The 21,454-nt window shown below is 42.3% G+C and overlaps 1 protein-coding gene across 1 annotated transcript in view; it reads left to right on the top strand.

The window, feature by feature from the left end:
* Window positions 1–1,872: 1,872 nt before the first annotated feature.
* ANXA13 (annexin A13) overlaps window positions 1,873–21,454 on the top strand; it is a 64,482-nt gene continuing 44,900 nt past the window's right edge. Inside the window, exons 1-2 of the mRNA XM_049853805.1 lie at window positions 1,873–1,887; window positions 3,255–3,374. Coding sequence (XP_049709762.1) covers window positions 1,873–1,887; window positions 3,255–3,374 — 135 coding nt within the window. The remainder of the gene's footprint in view (window positions 1,888–3,254; window positions 3,375–21,454) is intronic.

The following is a 21,454-nucleotide window of genomic DNA, read 5'->3' on the forward strand; positions in this document are numbered from 1 at the left end:
GAAGTTAGTCCTGAGGTTTACTCTTCAGCCAAAGATTAGACAGGCCCATAAAACAAACAATAATTCTCGTAGCTCAACCACGTATACTAGACTAAATGGGCACACCAGCCCACGGGCAAGGATGAGAAGGCAGGAGGGGGATGGGAAAGCTGTACAAATGCAAATGGAGAACCCAAGGTTGAGAAGGTGAGAGTGTTGACACATCCAGGGGTTGGCAACCAATGTCACAAAGCAATATGTAGATTAATTGTTTAATGAGAAACTAATTTGCTCTGTAAACCTTCATCTAAAGCACACTTAAAAAAAGGAAGCCGTTAAAAGAGCTTGCAGAAAATGTATAAGAAGTTTTAATCATCTAAATGTAGAAATCCATTTTCTAAGCAAGTCAAAAAAAGAATAGAATGATATATTTGAACACATAAAACCTAACACTTTCTTCGCATACACAAACACACTCAAAACATACACAGAGACAAAAGACAAATAGCCAGTTGGGGAAAAATAATTGCCACACTTGACAAATGCCTGGATTTTATTTTTAAAAACTGTGTTGGTATAAATCAACAATGAAAAGATTAATAACCCAAAAGAATAATAAATAAGGGGAATGAACTGACAGATCACACATACACACACACACAACAATCATACAAATAGCTTTTAAGGACATGAATGGAATACACAATTTCAAGGATATCAAAGTGAAAGGCATATAAATTAAACCAATGAGATAATTTTCCCATTTGGAATTGGCAAAGATGAAAAATTTTCGTAATATGTAGTGTTGGCCATTATGTGGGCAAACGAACACTGAAATATTCTGGGGGGGGGTGGGGGTAAACTGGAACAGGCTCTGAGGAGGACGACTTGGCAATATGTATCAGAACTCTACATGTACATAGTCTTAGATCCAGCAATTTCATTCTAAGATTTTATTCTTCAGATATACACACATGCATAAACAAAATGTGTAGATGGAGATATTCACTTCATCATTATTCTAAAAGCAAAAGACCAGAAATAACTCATATGACCTTCGAAAGTGGACTGATTAAATAAGGTTTGGTTCATACGTGTGATGGAATACCATGTGACCACTGAAAAGAAAGATGTCAATATTGCATGTCTCTTTAGTATATGAAACATACAACTAGGCATGGAAGAGACTGTATCCAAACCCATTTACTGAAACAATAGTCTAGAAAGAGAGAGAGCTAGACAGACAGACAAAGAGAAATAAACAGAACAACATGTTTGTACATGCATAGACCATTTCTAGAATAACTCACAAAAAACCTCTTGGAAAAGGGACTGGGAGGTCTTGTAGGCTTGTTTTTCCTGGTATCCTTTTGTATTACTAGAAAAAAATCTGCACATATTACTTTTCTAATTTAAAAACTAGTCAAATTATAAAAAGATAATGTTAGCATAACTCAATGCAACCCCCAAGGAGAGTCTATGTAACAGTCATAGTAATATTATTAAAACAGTAAGTTTTTCCAGTTTATTTGCTTAATGCCTTTGTTATCACAAGGCATAGCTTTAAATGAACTCCTAAAATATAAAAAATGACTCTTTCCACAATTCAGAAGTGAAGCAGAGTTAGCCCTTTAGTGGCGGAAACGTTATTCAACTTTAAAAATGCCTAAACTTTACTTATTAATCAATATTTTATTTTAAAGCATGGCCTGTTCAAGGCAGCTTGGGCAGTTTAAGCTGTCTACCCATCCCCAACAGTGTATTCAAATTCAATGCCAAAAGTTACTTATTAAACCCAAGAGATACAATGCCTTGGGAAAACCAGTATAAACTTTGCCAGCAGGAGGACTGAGCTCTTAATGAAATACAGAACAACTATCTAGAAAAACGAAAATGGGCAACCGTCACGTAAGTATGCATTACCTCGGGGAACCAAACAGTCAAAATTTTAATTGTGGTTTACATGTAGAGAAATTTAAACTATGAAATCACAATTGATACTATTATACTTTATTACTATGTTTACTGTTATTGTTGGTTTTAACCATAGCATACCATACTTTTAAAATCAATCGGCAATACTTTTCTCCCCATCAGCCAAAAAGCTCCTAGGAGGGGCAAAAGAGATGTGTGCTTAAAACAAGTAAATTGTGCCTTGCCGAGAGCAGATGGTTAATATGTGTTTGTGGAATGTAGACCAAAACTGTTAGTTTGTAGCAAAGTTGCACAAAACTTCATAGACTATGCCTATTCAGAGTTTTATGGGAAAGACAGGGTCATGTTGCAAATAGCAGTAGACCAAGATAGAAATACTGGAATGAGTCTGTATAACTTGCACTGAAACATGGAAATAATTGCAGCATCATTTCTAAAAAGTATCAAACATTTAGATATATGGAAATATCCAACATGTGGACTTAATATTTTACTTTTCTTCCAAAATAGCTAGGTTCTTGTAAACAGCATGTCCTGTCCGTAAACTGTTAATGACTAAAAGCTGACGAAAACGTTACCATTTAGAACCAGCTACAGACAAGACAGACCAGAGTTGAATCTGGGTTTTTCATACTGAAAAACGTAAATTTAGAGTTGTTGCAATAAGAATTTTAATTAGATTTTGCTGCACCTAGTATAGCTTCCCCCTGTAATAATGATTTATCGTGTGCACATTTAGGAGTGAAACATGAAACTTCAAAAATTTTCTGTGAACTATAACTTGGTTAAGAGGCCTGGGTGGCCTAAGTGGTTTGCAATTGGCTGCTAACCCTAAGGTGGGCTGTTCGAGCCCACGCAGCTGCTCCATGAAAAAAAGCCCTGGCGGACTACTCCCATAAAGATTACAGCCAAGAAAACCCTAAGGAGCAGTTCTACTCTGTCACACATGGGGTCACCATGAGTCCGAATCGACTTGATAGCAGCTAACAACGTAACTTTATTTATAAGGTTTTATCTACACTGTATATTAAATCAGCACTTAGCTGTTTGCAAACCTACAGTCATTGTCTTCAAAGAGGTAATATTTTAAAAATCATTTGTAAACAGCATTTTTGTACTAGGCAAGATTATGAGCCATACACTTAGGGTATCTTTGATAGAAACAGAAGCCTACTTTTAAAATACTTCTGAAAGCTTCAAAGGATGGGAATAACAATTTTCCCCCTACACTCATTGGCAGCTTAGGGGGCCAAGTCCATCTTTGGAAAGTCAACCTCTGGGGGCAGCTGGTCTCAGAGAGTGGGCCGGCATTTTTATGTATTTCTGTTTTAAATCCTCAGAGCCAGTCTTACTCCCTCTCAGAAGGCAGTCAGCAGTCACCCAGAAGGGACACCCAGCTCCCAGAAGTGCAGCCTCCCAGCCACCCATCAGAGAGTGGAGAGCCAAAGCCCCAACAGCCCGTAAGCACTTTATTTTCCCTCCAAATTACAGGCATGACCAGGCTCGCTTATGGGCCCCATGTTACTTACTAAAGACCTGTCATGTTGGCCCCTCAATCCTCCAGTCTGAACATTTCCTCATCAGGCATTACTTCCGAGCAGGGAAATTTTCCCCTGGAAAATATGTTACAATACATTACAGGCTTGGTAAAGTAGGAAAAAAAAAAAAAAAAAAAAAAACCATTGCCATCGAGTCGATTCTGACTTATAGCGACCCTAAAGGACAGAGTAGAACTGCCCCATAGAGTTTCCAAGGAGTGCCTGGCAGATTTGAACTGCTGACCCTTTGGTTGGCAGCCATAGCACTTAACCACTACACCACCAGGGTTTCCTGGTAAAGTAGAGGGTCATCGGAAAAGAGGAGGACCCTGGACAAGCAACAGCGGGCTTAATCATAACAATGCTGGTGACCATGACGCAGGACTGGGCAGTGTTTCGTTTTGTCGTACATAGAGCAGCCCTGAGTCAGAACCAACTTGACGGCACCTAACAACAACAACCGTGTAAGAATATAAACTTCCAGAGAGGACATTTTATGGTTCAGTGGTAGAATTCTTTCACCTCCCATGTGGGAGACCTGGGCTTGACCCCAGTCAACGCACCTCACGTGCAGCCACCACCATCTGTCTGTGGAGGCTTGCATGTCGCTATGATGCTGAACAGGTTTCAGCAGAACTTCCAGCTAGGAAGAAAAACCTGGCGATCTACTTCAAAATCAGCCAACGGAAACCCTATGGATCATAACAGTCTGATTCAAAGCTTCTAGAAGCTCAGCTTATATTCCCAGCAGTGTTCCTGTAATAGCATTACTAGAACTGAGAGCATGAAGCTACACCGTGGCCACTGTGACATCTCAGAAAAATAGTAAGGGCATTTAAAATACATGCACGAGGACTGAATATACATTCTAAAACTGTCTTTCTAAATGAGTAAATACAGAACCCTTTTAAAGGACAAAAAATCATCCCAGTGATGCCTGCAATTATTTGCATTAGAAAGTTACTTGAACGTGTATAAACTTGAAAGTAGGATGCTTGTAATTTTGAAGGAACTACACAACCAAAACAAATTTATAAATTAAACACAAGCAAAATACAAGTCAACGGTATCCAAATGGATGTTATTAATTTAGTAAGATAGTGTTATTTTGCTGTGATTAAATAGCTGCATTTGATGTAAAAAATGATCCTGATTGCTATCATTTTTTTTTTTTTTGGTCTGTTTTTTAGTTTCAGCATGACTTAAAATAGGATGTGGGGTCTGATTTCTTCTTAGTCCTCCTATCATACTTCTCTGTTCAGCCTACTGAGGAACTTTTGTTTATCTGACTCTCTGTAATGCCGTTGGCCTTCTCTTGACTCAAATGCATGCTTTTTACATTAAGGCTCTGTCCGTTCTCTGTTCTTTTATCATTAGCCTACAGAGATTAAAGTGAGGCTGTTTGGCATATGTACAATCACAAATATAAACACAAATGCAGGCATTGAAATCGTATGCCAGCACTCGGTCATCTCGAGCATCTGGTTTTCCTATTGTTAATTATTTAAGTTATTATCAGCATGCAGTGCACTGTTTTAAAAGCCTTATAGAACAGTTTTGAATCCTTGAGAATACGTTCACAGACCAGGGTCCACAGACAACTATTCGAAAAAAGCATTGCTCTAAAGCCAATAGGATATGAGCCAGGACATTTTCCAAGATACTGTGATATCATTAGCCAAGCCTGTAAACTGAAAGTTACTTTTTGCTTTGTGTTTCCCCCAGTTCTTTTTCATCATTAGTGACTGTTTTTGAACTGAAGACCCAGTGTCTGTGACTAACCTATTTGGAGCAGCACCATTCAAAGGGTTGCCTTAGGCCGGAGGGCATGTCTTTGTGTTCAGTGAGCTTCAGGCAGGTGCATGTAGAAAAATCAGATTCACAGAAAAATCAGTTTAGATTTAACTAGATGGCTCTTCTATTATATTGTGGCTGTTTTCAAGGGCATCACTAACTAGATGAGACCAGAGAGTTGAGATTAGCACTGGGATAACTTTACCATCAGAGCGTGGCTGTACAGTGAGGAGACAGACGAGAGCAGGACTGATAAATGCGGAAACAGTCACAGGCTCAAGAGGACTAATGATTTCTGGACAATTATTTGCAAGGCTGATTAACAAGCACTAGAAAGACTACCGCCTTGCTACTCAAACTGTGCTCCTTGGACTAGCAGCAACAGCCACAGTGCCTGAGTGCTTGCGAGAAACGCAGACTCTCAGCCCTATTGAATCAGGATCTGTATTTTAACAATATCCTTACATGATTCTCTATGGGGCAGTTCTCCTCTGTCCTATAGGGTCGCTATGAGTCGGAATCGACTTGAGGGCACTGGGTTTTTGTTTGGGTTACCTGATTCTCATGCACATAGAAGCTTGAGGAGCGCTGGACTAGAGCACATTGAAATCACAGGGGAGTTCTAAGGAACACTGCTGCTTGGGCCCCAGCCCGCAGAGACCAAATCCGTTGCTGTCGAGTCAATTACAACTAATAGTGACCCTACGAGGACAGAGTAGAACTGCCCCATAGGGTTTCCAAAAAGTGTCTGGTGGATTCGAACTGCTAAACTTTTGGTTAGCAGCTGTAGCTCTTAACTGCTACACCACCAGGGTTTCCATCCCCTAGAGAGTCTGACTTAATTGCGTTGGTAGATGGCCTGGGCATCAGGATTTGTAAACGCTCCCCATGTGATTCTAGTGGGCAGCAGAGGATGAGAAACTCTGAACTGGAGCATTCCATTACCCTTACAAGTACACTTCAGCACACTGCCAGCGAAGGCAGGTGTCATTCTGAAGAGCCATAAATGAAAACCAGCATGTAAATGTGAAAACATCTGCTTGTGCCAATATTTAGCCAACATAAACATTGTCTAAAATGAAAAGTAGTTTGGGACTTGTAGTAGGTGGATACCAGGCGTGAAGGTGGATTAGGGAGAATACCTGGCTGCTACATGACAGGTGCGGGATATGGCCAGATTCCTCCGAAGAGAAAGGTAGCTCTGGAAGAAGGTAAAAACAAAACTGGGTATCTGGGATGAAAGCAAGTATGGGTTTATCAAAGGATGTTCATTACACTGTGATCCCCAAACTTGAAAGAGACATAGTGAACCTCAAACAATAAACAGTCTAGACCATGTAATCACAACTCCCTCCTCAGAAAATTTTTTATCCTGGAAAGTCACTACATCAAAATATCACTGAGTATGTTTTTGTTGTTAGTTGCCATCATGGCAACTCCAACTCATGGTGACATTACATAGAACAGAACGAACTTTTTCCTGGTCCTATGCCATCCTCTTGATTGTTAGTATGCTTGAGTCCATTTCTGTGGCTATTGTATCAATCCATCTCATTGAGGGTTTCCCTCGTTTTTACTGACACATGAATATAAAAACCAAACACATTGCTGTTGAGTCTATTCGGACTCATAGCAACCCCATGGTGCAGAGCAGAGCTGCCCCTTAGAGTTCCCAAGGAGTGGCTGGTAGATTGGATCTGCCAGCCTTTTGGTTAGCAGCCGTAGCACTTAACCACTATGCCACCAGGGTTTCCTAACACAAATATAGGGGGGAAGAAAAAGGGCCTCTGATATCAAAACATGACACTCTTTTTTATTGAAAGACAAGTCTCGCATTCAAAGTCTAGTTACATTTTAGACACAACTACACAGTCTTGGTCATTTGGATTTCTTGTCGATAGTAGATTTAAAACATCATGTTAAAGAGGAAGAAAAAAGGCAGCTTCTGCAGGTAGATATTGTGTCTTCTTACTGCTCTATTCTATAGAATGGTGTTCTGTAAATATTTTTGATAGATGGATCAATGAACAGGGAGCAGTGACAAGAGATGAGATTAGACAGGGGTACAAGGTGAGACCCAAAGACCCTTGTTTGCTGTACTGAGGAACCTGGGTTTTATTACTTTAGGCTAGTCATTGTTAGTTGCCCTCAAGTCAATTCCTGCTTAGGCTAGTAAACCAAACCAATTACTGTCAAGTCAATTCTGACTCTTAGCAACCCTATAGGGCAGAATAGAACTGCCCCATAGAGTTTCCAAGGAGTGCCTGGTGGATTTGAACTGCTGACCTTTTGGTTAGCAGTCATAGCTTTTAACCACTACACCACCAGGGCTTCCTTAGGCTAGTAGTGGTTTTTAAAACTTACAAATCAGATTCCCTTAGAGGGCTTGTTAAAACAGAGACCTGGATTCTACCTTAGAATGTCTGGGGTAGCCCATTGTTGTCAAGTCGATTCCAACTCATAGCAACCCTATAAGATAGCGTAGAACTGATCCACAGGATTTCCAAGGAACTGCTGGTGAATTCAAACTATCAGCCTTTTGGTTAGCAACCTGAGATCTTAACAACTACACCACCACGGCTCCAGAATGTCAGGGGTGAGGCTCAAAAATTTGCATTTCTAACAAGTTGTTAAGAAGTTGCTAGTCCAGTACCACACTTTGAGAATCCCTGCCTTAAGCGACAGGGAAGAGGTAATGATCTCAGTCCCCAGGTCGTGAAAACAGTTAACAGGTTCCACTGCTAATCGAAAGATTGGTGGTTAAAGTCCACCAGAGGTACTTTGGAAGAGGCCTGGCAATCTACCTGAGAAAAATTAGCCAAAGAAAACCCTATGGAGCACAGTTCTGCTCTGACACACAAGGGGTCACCATGGGTCAGAAATGACTTGAAGAAAAGAACTAATATTTATCAAGCAAACAAAAGAAAGAAATGACTTGATGGCAACTGGTAGTGGTAACGGATTTCAGGCAAGGGATAGCAAGTCAGAGCTGTACAGGAAGCTGGTGGAAATGGTTTGGAGAGAAATGTGGCCAGAAGCAAGTAAAGCACTTGAGAGATAGTGGCCGTGATAGAGAGATGATAAGGCCTTCTCTCCCTACCACCAACCAAAGTAGCGATAATAGAATTGGAGAGAAGAGGGCAGATAGGAGGGACAAATCAACAAAACTCATTGATTGATTGAATATGGGAGGTAAAGAAGAAGGAATACTAGAAAGGGATACCCCGTGTATGGTGACTTATGTACCCAGGTGGATGGTGGTGCATCTGGGGGATACAAGGCAAAGGGGAAGTTTGCAAGGCGAGAGAAAGAATTTGGTTTGGGAATCTGTTAAATTTGAGATATTTGTGGTACACCCAGGTACGATACCCAACAGGTAGCTGGATCTGAAACTCAAGAGCAAAGTCTGAGCTTCAGGTAAGTTTGGGAGGTATGAATTCATAGTTTGTTGTTGTTATTGTTTTTCTTCATAATTAGTATGTGTTTGATCACAAATAGCAGACCACCAGACTAACGGTGATTTGCGTAATAAAGACATTTAATTATCAGCCTTAGTAGGAAGTCTGAAAGGAGATGAGTACACTGTTGGTGCAGCAGAATAGTTACATCATTAAGGACCCAGGCTACATCTATATTTCCATTCCGTCATCCTGATATATTGGTGATGTCTCCCCTCATCAGTGCAAGATAAGGGTCATGTGTAAGTTAATGTCCTCACAAGATGGAATTACAAATGAGAAGAAAAAGGGTAGAGGAAAAAGGGTGTAGTTCTCCTCATGTACCACTCTCCTATCAGTGAGGAAAATCTTTCTCAGAAGTTCCAAGCAGATATCCCTTTCTATCTCATTGGCCAGACTGGGCAAATATCCAATCTCTGGCAAAGAGAAATAGGATATCCATGAATTCATGATTCATCTCAGGGGCTGGAAAAACTGAAGTTCTGTAATGGAGGAAGAAGGGCTCCATTGTTGGGTAGGCAACCAATGGCATCTACTGGAGGTAATGATTAAAATCTTGGGACTTAATAAGGTCTCTTAGGGAGAGAGGATGGAGAAGTAAACAGGGTTGATGATAGATTTTTTAGGTGGAAGTGACAGAAATCCAACTCAACCTGACTAAAGTGCATAGCAAAGTTGAATCCAATGGCTGAAATCATCTTGTCAGCTCCCTCTCTCTCTCTCCTTCTTTCTATGCGTTGGCCTCATTCTTTCCTACTTAAAATGAACTTTTTCTTTTCAATGACGTGGGAGGTGAAAAGGACTGGTAAATGAGGAGACAAGGTCACAGACTGACTGGGTGCCACAGAGAGTTCCATGGTCCCACATAGCTCCAGCTTAGCAACCTCAAGGAAAAGAGCTTCATTCTCTAGGCATCTATATATAAAATGTCAAGGAAGAATTCTGATTGGCTTGGGTCAGGTACCTAACCCTCGGGCCATCACTGTGGCCAAGGTTGGCCTTATGCTTGGGGGCTAGGGATACTATTTTATCATTGCTGCTTTGTTATGACTATTATTTTTACTACTACTACTGGATAGACTGAAGTAGAAAGAAAATGAAGTCCTGAAGACAGGATAGAAAGGCAATAAAATAATTTGCCCTTCAGGTGATGGGGGCTTGGATGGTTGTACTGGGAATGTAAAGGAAGATAAACTATTAGAAAGAATTTTAAAGAAAGAATCAGCAAGTTAGATCCACTATAAATTTAAACTTTCTTAGCATTCATTTTTTTGATAATGATTGAGATAGAAATTTTTCTCAAAGCAAATATAGCTGTTTCACCTAGTTTCTTTTTCAGCAAGTCAGAACTTGTTCATATACTGTTGACTATGTCCTGCAACACAGCACCATTGGATGCTGTGATGGCCCAGCTCAGCCTCTAGTCTTTTTCTCTCTTCTGTTCTGTCTGCCCACCCACCATTCACTCTTAAGAATCCCAGAGTACACTGGCCTCCTGTATTTTTTTCTGCAAGCAATGAATCTCAAATTTATACTCTCATTGAATTGTCAGAAAACAGTCTTTGGCAATAGAAGAAGGAAATGAGTAATTATTTTCTAATGAGAAAATTGCTTCATTTTTCATAACCCTTGAAGGCATGGTTTCATTCATGGTTGAGAAATAGCCACCATTTTCCCACAATCGCCTTATCCCCCAAGCTCAATTTTGTTGATATAATACAGCAGTGATTGGATGTCTGGAAGTTTACCACTCTTCAGAGGTCTTTAAGTCCCAAAACAATCTGTGGGCAACCTCAGGGCAGACAATCATTTTTCCCAGGACACAAAATCTGGTTTTCAGACAATGAATGTTATTCCACCTCTACCAGAAACTCCAAGTTCTCCAGCCCAACATGGTACAAAATGCCCCTAAGAATGAGCCAACAGGGATGTTAAAGAGCTCCATGATACAACAATCATGATGCAGACAAAGTGGCTGGGGAAAGAGGGCGGCGTTGATGACAAGCTTCTTACTTCTTTGAACTTATCTTAACTCAAACTCTTCCTTCTAGTTACCCCATGCCAGTAGCCATCTTCCAGATTTGTCACTTGAGTTACTTTCCAAAAAAAAAACTGAAACCAAGGAAGACATCATGGACCACTTCTAATCTTCCCTTTTTGTAACCATAGCAATTCACTCTTGGTGATTAGAGGCCTTGCTTTAGTTGGTTCATGAATAACATTTGCCATCAGAAGCTCTGCCTTCTCAACATCTTTTAAAGTAACATGTTGACAGAATTGTTACAACCATGAGGCCAATATTTTTCAATCTGTCTATAGACAAGGAGCCCTGGTGCTTCAGTGGTTAAGAGCTCTGGCTGCTAATGAAAAGGTTGCAGTTCAAATCCACCAGCCACTCTGTGGAAACCCTACGAGGCAGTTCTACTCTGTCTTATGGACTCGCTATGAGTTGGAATTGACTTCATGGCAATGCGTTTGGTTTTAGGAGCCCTGGTGGCACACTGAGTAAAATGACCAACTGTTAACCAAAAGGTTGGTGGTTCAAACCCAGCAGCCTCTCTGAGGAAGAAAGATGTAGCAGTCTGCTTCCGTAAAGATTACAGCCTCCGAAACCCTGTGGGGCAGTTCTACTCTGTCCTATAGGGTCACTATGAGTCAGGATCGACTCAACAGCAATGGATTTGGGGTTTTTTTATTGACGTTTGGGGCCGGATGATTCTTTGTTGCAGGGGACTGTCCTCCAGTATTACCACCCTGGCCCCCCAAGTCAATCAAAAATGTCTCCAAATATTGCAGACATCATCTGGGAGATAATAAAAATAGCAAACAAACAAAAAACCCTGCATTAGACACAGACCTTAGATGGAACAGCAAGGCTATAAGGCAGGTACAGAACACAGCCCTGTCTTTATCTGGCTGGCTCTCCACCAGAACCATTTCTTGCCCCTCTAACCCAAGTCTTCCCACATACACTAATTCCTCTCTTATCACAGGGTAAAAGCCAGCTCATCTTGAAGACTGACCTTTGTCCTACTGTTGATGACAGCAGCAGCTGGGGGCAGCAATTTTTCCCCAAAAGGCTGTTAGCCCCTAGTAACTTCTGAAGGCAGGGTAGGAAGGGCTCCACTGCAGGTGCACTTAGTAATGAGGCTGCTGAACTGCTGTTTCCCTGCCTAGATGAGAAACGTCCACATTTAATATGGGCAGCTATTGAGCAAAACAGTCATGGGTTGACTTGCTCACCAATCCTCTGTTTTATGGGAGTCCTTGGGTGGTGCAAATGGCTGCTAACCAAAAAGTTGGTGGTTCAAGTCTACCCAGCAGCTCTGAAGAAAGGTTTTGACAATCTACTTCTGAAAAACCAGCCATTGAAAACCCTGGGGAGCAGAGTTCTACTCATGAGATCATCAAAATTGACAGCAACTGATTTTTTTTCCTCTCTGTTTGGGTGCTAACCCAAATAGTCTGGCCCACTCAGTCGCCCTGTGCCAGAGCTCAGCACGTGGCAGGCAGTCATGTGGCGGACACTCCTGCGTGTACACCTTCAGAAACAGTGGCGCCCACCGCCTCAGGCTGCCAGATGTTCCTACGGCCTTAAGGTCAGATCTCCTTGCCCCTCCCCAGCCCCACAGCCACCTTTTATAGGTAAAGATCACATCAACATGTATAACCCAAAGGGCATGGCCTAAAAAAGCTTGTCTTTCTGAAAAATGACTTAGTAACACCAATCTTCATTAAAAGATGTTCTTAAAATGCCAACATATAAATAACCCTCAATTGCAGAGAAAGCTTGTTTGTTTGTTTTTAATAATTTTTATTGAGCTTTAAGTGAACGTTTACAAATAAGTCAGTCTGTCACATATAAGCTTATGTACACCTTACTCCATACTCCCACTTACTCTCCCCCTAATGAGTCAGCCCGCTCCCTCCTTCCAGTCTCTCCTTTCGTGACTGTTTGTTTTTTTAACCTAAGAAAGCTCACTCACCTTTCAGAACATACAGTCAGCATATGTAAATAAAGCATGCTAAGATTTGACCCAAATGGGTTTTTTTCCACTTTCAGCTTTATTTGCCAAATGAAGCAAACGTCTCGACCCTTTTAGAATTATGGCCACAAACAGTAGCCACACACGCCTCTTCAAAATTGTGTCTCGGAAAGGATGGATGAACAGCACCAAACAGCCTCGCATGTTCCAAGCACCCACATAGGGCTGGGCAGAGCTCAGGCTTCTAAATACACGTTCCTAGCTGTCTGGTTTGTCCCCTTGATTGCAAAGGAACGCAATGAGGGTCCAAGTGGGAAGAGGATCTAAGAGAGAATCCTGTTTAAAATGGAGCAATAACTAGATGGTGAAATACCAAACATTCTTATAAGATTCAAACTCTGCTTAAATGTACCCAACAGAGTACCCTACAAAGTATATATTTTCTCTATTGAGTACTTTCATTTATTTATTTTTTGCTTTGGCAAGCATTTAAATAGATTTTGATTTATACCAAAAAAAAAAAAAAAGGCAAGACTTTATCAAATTTATTGTCCCAGGGAAACCATGCCCAAGAAATGATCAGCTTAATAAAACTACTATGTGACTTATCACACGGGACTTGTGCTTACAGATGTCAATGGCCCCTCTCTTCTGTTTCAAATGGCCCGTCACTCTCTAATAAAGACGTCTGTGGACATAAGACCAGAATATTTTCTGGCTCTGAATTCATGAACTTTAAAATTACAACTCTTTGCATCCATAGTGACTGGCCTCAAAGTACAAATGAGCAACCAGTTAGAGGTGAAAGATTATTGTCCTGAGAGAGAGAGGAAGGAGTCCAGGTTCCACAAGCAGGTAGGTGACCTTGGGCAGGTGATTTAACATCTAGGCGTCTGTTTCTTTATTTGCAAAATAAGGTGATTGGATGTGTTTGATCTTCCCCAAACTTTTGGCGTAAGTACATCCTTCATGATTGTTGCCAAATACATGTGCTACCTGGAATATTAACTATCAATATTTTCTTTAAATTCGCTCACCTTTTTGGCCTAAATCAATGTCTTAAAAGGAAGTTTATATTAGTACCATAAATCTAAAGTAAGTATCAACTAACTGATATTGTAGGTAAATAAAAGCAAAAAGAATATATTAAATTCTAACTAAATACTGCTGCCAGCTGATGCCTCAGATCCTGTCACCTGTTGTCTCGTTCCGATAAAAAGACCCATTACCATGGGATATGGCAGGAGTCAGCAAAGTAATTATTTGAGGCTTTGTGGGTCACACAGTCTCTGTTGCAACCATTCAACTCTACCATCATATTGTGAAAGCAGCCATTGATCAAGTGTAAATGAACGGGCGTGGCTGTTTTCCAATAAAGCTTTATTTACAGAAACAGGTGATGGGCCAGATTTGGCCCATAATCTGTAGTTTGACAACCCCTGGGTTAGAAGAGTGGGACAGATACACTATCACCAGGTAGACTGACTCAATCAGAAGAATTGAGAGAGAATTTTAAAAGGAATTTCTTTCCCAAGTAGAGATCCAACGGGCTTCAACGCCTTCTCAGGGCAACACAAAAAACCAGCTCTGACCAGTGGTTTTCCATGTCACTTATTTGGGACAACCATGGGTTGGATTTTTATTCTAAGATTCTATGATGAGCCTCTTCCCTTTTCATGTATCTTTTGCCCCTTTGATAAGGTTCAGCATCTTTTACCTACACGGTCCCTCGGTACATTTTTAAGTTGTCTTTCTTACTCATCGGGATGTCCATGTGGCAAGTTTCCAGTCTTTGTCAGCCCAGTGGCTCTCAACCCTGGTTGCACATTAGACTCATCTGGAGAGTTTTTTTAAATGAACCAAACCTGAGCCCTATTCTCAGAGATTCTGATTTAATATAACTAGAGTGGGACTCAGTCATTTGTATGTTTTTTTTGTTTATTTGTTTTACTGTGCTTTAGATGAAAGATTACAGCTCGAGTTAATCTCTCACACAAAATTTTGTACACATATTGTCGTGTGAAACTAGTCGCAATCCCCACAATGTGACGGCATGCTCCCCCTTCCCACCCTGGGGTTTCCTGTGTCCATCCAACCAGCTCCTGTCTCTTCCTGCCTTCTCATCCTGCTTCTGGAAAGGAGCCGCCCATTTAATCTCGTGCATCTGCTTGAACTAAGAAGCAAACTTTTCGTGAGTGTTATTTTATGTTGTGTAGTCCAGCCTAATCTTTGTCTAAAGAGTGGGCTTCCGGAATGGTTTTAGTTTTGAGTTAACATAGTGTCCGGCAGCCATGGCTTCAGGGGTTCCTCCAGTTTCAGTCAGACCATTAAGTCTGGTCTTTTTATGTGAATTTGAGTTCTGTTCTATACTTTTCTCCTGCTCCGTCAGGGACTCTCTGTTGTATTCCCTGTCAGGGCGGTCACTGGTGGTAGCCGGGCACCATCTAGCTCTGGTCTCAGACTGACGGAGTCTTTGGTTTATGTGGCCCTTTTGTCTCTTGGGCTAATATTTTCCTTGTGTCTTTGGTGTTCTTCAATCTCCTTTGCTCCATGTGGGTTGGGATAAATTGACGTATCTTAGGTGGCCGCTCACAAGTTTTTAGGACCCCAGACATCACTCACCAAAGTGGGATGCTAAACAATTTTCTTAATAAACTTTTTTATGCCATTTGACCTAGATGTCCCCCGAAACCATGGATCCCAGACCCCAGCCCCAGCTACTCTGTCCCTCAAAATGCTTAGTTGTGTTCAAGACATTTCTCAGCTTTTGGTTTAGTCCAGTTGTACTGACTTCCCATGTATTCTGTGTTGTCCTTCACTTTACACAAGATGATTATTGTCTACTCTCTAGTTAGTGAATTCCCCTCTCTCTCTTTCCCCACCCTTGTAACCATCAAAGAATGTTTTCTTCTGTGTCATTTGTATGCATCCCAAATGATTCTGGTGTGCATCAGGGTAGGAAAGCTACTAGTCTATATTTTGGGGCAGTGGTAGTTCAGTGGTAGAATTCTCAACTACAAACCTAAAAGTTGGTGGTTTGAACCCACCTAGAGGTGCCTCGGAAGAAAGTCCTTGTGATCTGCTTCCAAAAGGTCAAGTCTTGAAAACCCTATGGACTGACGTTCTGTTTTGCAAATCTGCAACACGTGGGGTCTCCATGGGTTGTAACCAATTCAAAAGAAACGGATTTGGTTTTTTGGTTTGGGTGATCCTCCCACTACTCTGAGGGCGAGTTGCTTTAGGAAAGGGGGAATGAAAAGTTTGGGGTAAGATGGGGAGAAGAAGAAGAAGAGCCTTGAGAGCCTGTTGGAGATGGTACAGAAAGGCCAATTCTTCACTGCCAGCTCGGAGTCATCTGATAACGAAGCCTCCTCAGTAGAGTTATATCTACAGAAAATAGCACCTATGGCAAGCACTGAAGTTGCACCCCTGCAGGGGCAGAGGGGGCATAAGGAGCACCCAGGGTCAATCTCTGAGTTGCACCGCTCCCCTCCATTTCAGGATGAATAAACGTTGGTTGCAGCAATGGGTCAGCAGAAACACTTTCTTCCCTCTTGTCTGGCTGCCTCAGTCAGGCGTGTTTCATATCTGCAGTGTTTCAGAATGTCATTCCATGCCTCGTCTGGCACGCACTTGGACTTGTGTCCAGGGGCAAGTGTCCCTTGCCTCCCCCTCCCCCCATGCCTCTGTGTCTACTGTGCTCGAGGAAGGACGTTGGGCCATAGCAGGCTAATAGAAACTGCTCAGTGGCGCCCCCCCCGCCCCGTCAAGTGGTGCCTAGCTTTCTCACGTTGTCTTATTTGATCCTCCCAAGATTTTGTGGGATAGGGCAGTGGTTAATCCCGTTTACAGATGAGAAGCATAAAACACAACTCCATTTGAATCAGAAGGGACACCATGGGCAGAATTTGACAGTAGCACCTCTCCTGCATACAGGAGATGGCTGTCTGTTTTGCCTGGTCAATAGTGGTACCCAGCCTTCATTTTCATTTCATTTCCTGCTATCTCATCAACAAGAACACTTATTGATCTCAAACCTATGCAAGAGGTTCTTGGCTTCCCTGGGCCACAGAAAAGTCACAGGTCTCAACTGGTGTTTCTCTAAAATACCAGCATTCTGAAAGTTGGGCTGAGTAGGGTTTTTTAAAAGTAACTTTTATAGGGACAGGAAAAAAAAAAAAAAGACAACTAATTACTGAGAAGTCAATACTAGAGTCTCTAGAGCCAGACTGTGTGGGTTTAAGTCCCTGTTCCGCTACTTAAAAGCTGTGTGACCTTGGGCGAGATATTAACCTCTCCGTGTCTTGATTTTCCATCTGCAAAATATATTAAAGCAGTAACACCTTCCTCAAGGAGCCCTAGTAACACAGTGGTTAAGCACTTGGCTGCTAACTGAAAGGTTGGCTATTTGAACCCACCAGCTGCTCCATGGGACAAAGATATGGTAATCTGCTTCCATAAAGATTATAGCCTTGGAAGCACTGTGGGGCATTTCTACTCGGTCCTCTAGGGTTGCTGTGAGTTAGAATCAACTTGATGGCTAAGGGTTTTGGTTTAATGCCTACCTCACAGGGTTGTTGTGAGGTTTAAATGAGTTATTGTGTATAAATTGCTTGGACTAGTGCCTGGAACATACTAAGTGCTTTATATTTTGCCACCATTCTAATTTTAAGTTTTTGTCCCATAAATTTCTCTTAGATGTTTAGTCTGTGCAACTACTTGTCTGTATAAATATAAAATGATTTCTGACTTAAGATAAAATTATACAATCAGTTGTTTTGAGTTAACTTTATATCCTTATTTTAAAGGCTTCACACAAAGTACCATGTAAGGGACTCATCCAACACTCAATGGGAATCAGGTGAAGATGGAAAGAAATAATAAAAATAAAATTGAGCACTCACCATGTGCCAAGAGCTTTTGACACATATTCTTATAACAACCTGTAAGAGGTAGGTACTGTATTTACCGTCTTCCAGGTGGGAAAACAGAGACTTAGGATGCCTATTGCCATCAAGTCAATTCTTGACTCATTTTCACCCCATGAGTTACAGAGTAGAGCTGCCCCATAGGGTTTCCTTGACGGTAATCTTAATGGAAACAAATTCCCACACCTTTCTTCTGTAGTGCTGCTGGGTGAGTTCGAACAGCCAACCATTTGGTTGGTACTGAATTTTAAGGAAATAAAGCACATTATACTTTTTGGGGGGGAGGCAACCTTCCCTCCCCCCTCCCCCAGGCATTTCTGTGTGTACTGTGCTAATTTTTTCTTTTTTTAATAGCAACATATAAAAGGCAGCATAGAGTGTTTACGAAAATACCTGGGGTGGGAGGGCATGGTTGGCAAAAAATAAAAAGTATAACACACGTGTTAATTGCATAAAAATACGGTAGTCCAGGGGAAACTGTTTGGGCTACCCAGGAACCTATCTCCATAGGATAAGAAGAGAAACATGGCATCATGACATGCTCAAAGGTAAATTTCTGAGGGTGGGGGGCGGGGACGGATGGTGGACTACAGTTTCCCCAAGTCTATAATCACACAAGGTATGTTTAGCCAAAAGCATCACCATTGATTGCAGATCCGGTGAACCAACAATGGCACTGGCAATCGCTTACAGGAGCCTTCAGGGACTCTGAGGCTTCTCCACCAGTCTTCATTGGCCTCCATTTGGCTCCTGCTTTTTTTTATCAGCCTCTGCCTGGTTTTAATCCTGGCCCTTGCTTTTATCTTTTCGGCCTCCTCCTTGTTTCATGCCAGCGCAAACAGCAGCCTGCTTTAGATCAGTGTTCAGCGAGCCCTTTGCTCTCTGCACCCAGCACTCCTTAAGAGCCCTGCTGGGCCAGAGCCTGGATACCAAGCAACCACTTTGAAATATTTACTGAGCAGAGTGCAGCAAGCCAGGGCTTCTGAGGAGATGCACTGGAAATAGGAAACAGTCATAATACCATTCCCTTTACATTTTGATAAGACTTCAGAATTTACAAATGACCCTTAGATCTTTATGCCATCGAGCATCCCACCTCTTACGTGCTACCAAGAGAGTGCTTACTGTGACTCAGCTCTGTGCTGCTCCATCCCAGCACGATGACATCTAAACCGCGCACTACCCCATAAGTAAGTGCGTCACCACTTTACAGATGAGGCAACTAAGGCTCAGAGAGATTGATCAGCTTTCCTGGGACCACGCAACTAATGAGAGGCAAAGCTAGATTAAACATTGTAGATTTGAGTCCACAATCCACACCATGTCATTATGCCAACTGTCTTGGTCTAGGGATGTGGCTTGTTGTTGTTAGGTGTTATCAAATTGGTTCCAACTCATAGCAACCCTATGTCCAACAGAACCAAACGCTGCCATTCTCATAATTGTTGCTATGTTTGAGCCCACTGTTGCAGCCACTGTGTCAATCCATCTCATTGACAGTCTTCCTCTTTTTCACTGACCCTCTACTTTACCAAGCATGATGTCCTTCTCCAGGGACTGATCTCTCCTAATAACACATCCAAATTAAGTGTGGCAAAGTCTTGCCATCCTTGCTTCTAAGGAGCATTCTGGCTGTACTTCTAAAACAGATTTGTTCATTCTTCTGGCAGCCCATATTCTTTGCCAACACCATAATTCAAATGCATAAATTCTTCTTTGGTCTTCTTTATTCATTGCCTATCTTTCACATCCACATGGGGTGATTGAAAATACCATGGTTTGAGTCAGGCGTAACTTAGTCCTCAAAGTGATATCTTTGTTTTTTAACACTTTAAAGAGATCTTTTGCAGCAGATTTGCCCAATGCGATACATCATTCGAGTTCTTGACTGCTGCTTCCATGGACTTTGATTATGGATCCAAGTAAAATGAAATCCTTGACAACTTCAATCTTTTCTCCATTTACTGTGATCCTGTTTACTGATGCAGTTGTAAGGATTTTTGTTTTCTTTATGTAAAGGTGTAATACTGAAGGCTGTAGTCTTTGATCTTCATCAGGAAGTGCTTCAAGTCCTCTTCACCTTCAGCAGCCAAGGTTGTGTCATCTGCATATCACAGGTTGTTAATGACTCTTCCTCCAATACTCATGCTGCATTCTTCTTCATAGAATACAGCTTCTTGGATTATTTGCTCAGCATATAGATTGAGTAAATATGGTGTAAGCATACAATCTGGATGCACACCTTGTTTTGTTTTAAAACATGCAGTGTGGGGGCGGAGCCAAGATGGCGGACTAGGCAGACGCTACCTCGGATCCCTCTTACAACAAAGACACGGAAAAACAAGTGAATCGATCACATACATAACAATCTACGAACCCTGAACAACAAACACAGATTTAGAGACGGAGAACGAACTAATACGGGGAAGCAGCGATTGTTTCCAGAGCCTGGAGCCAGTGTACCAGTCAGGTACGGCACAAGCACAGAGACCTGCTCCACCCTCCTGAACTAACCCCGGGAGGGGGACCAGCCGGTTCCACGGGCGGCGTGGGACGCAACTGGTAGGAGAAGTCCCCGGGAGGCAGTGACTGGTCTTGGAGCAGAAAGAGCAGCATCCGAGCCGGGGAACCGTCCCGCAGGGATTTGGACTGGATGCAGGTACGCCATAAACATGGAGAGTTGCTCCACCCCCCTGAACTAACCCCGGGAAGGGGACCAGCCGGGTCGCGCAGGCGGCGTGGGATGCAGCCGGTAGGAGAAGTCCCCGGGAGGCAGCGACTGGTATTGGAGCGGGGAGAACAGCGTCCCAGCCGGGACACTCAGTCACGGCACAAGCACGGGGACCTGGTCCACCCATCTGAACTAACCCCGGGAGGTGGTCCAACTGGTTCTCGGGGGCAGCACGGCCACGCGGCTGGAGGGACGAGAAGTCCCCGGGAGGCAGCGACTGATTTTGGACTCGAGAGTGCACCGTCCCAGTAGGGGAGCCTTGACGCTGGGCGTGGGGCTGGAAGCGGAGGATCTGACCGTGACTCCAGCGGGCCAGACCCCCCGGGAGCAATCTCCACACAGCCAGCACACATAGGCGACTTGCCCGCGGGAGTCTCAGATATAATAGTCATTCCAAGCAAGACAAGCAACTCTGGCTATATTCTGAGGTGCTACTCTCCTATCTCTCTGATCCCGCCCCCACCCTCCCCAGGCGGCTTCATTAACATCTGAATAGCCTGAGCCAGAGGGAGAACTCTGATAGGGATCTGACTGCATTTATTTTTTAGCGGATTTTCTGGAAAAACTAGTTTCCCAGTGATGGCTCGGAGACAACAATCCATATCAAACCACTTAAAGAAGCAGACCGTGACAGCTTCTCCAACCCCCCAAACAAAAGAATCAAAACCTTTCCCAAATGAAGATACAATCTTGGAATTATCAGATACAGAATATAAAAAACTAATTTACAGAATGCTTAATGATATCACAAATGAAATTAGGATAACTGCAGAAAAAGCCAAGGAACACACTGATAAAACTGTTGAAGAACTCAAAAAGATTATTCAAGAACATACTGGAAAAATTAATAAGTTGCAAGAATCCATAGAGAGACAACGTGTAGAAATCCAAAAGATTAACAATAAAATAACAGAATTAGACAACGGACTAGGAAGTCAGAGGAGCAGACTCGAGCAATTAGAATGCAGACTGGGACATCTGGAGGACCAGGGAATCAACACCAACATAGCTGAAAAAAAATCGGATAAAAGAATTAAAAAAAATGAAGAAACCCTAAGAATTATGTGGGACTCTATCAAGAAGTATAACCTGCGAGTGATTGGAG

Source organism: Elephas maximus, chromosome 15, assembly GCF_024166365.1.
Source record: "Elephas maximus indicus isolate mEleMax1 chromosome 15, mEleMax1 primary haplotype, whole genome shotgun sequence".
Taxonomy (NCBI): Eukaryota; Metazoa; Chordata; class Mammalia; order Proboscidea; family Elephantidae; genus Elephas; species Elephas maximus.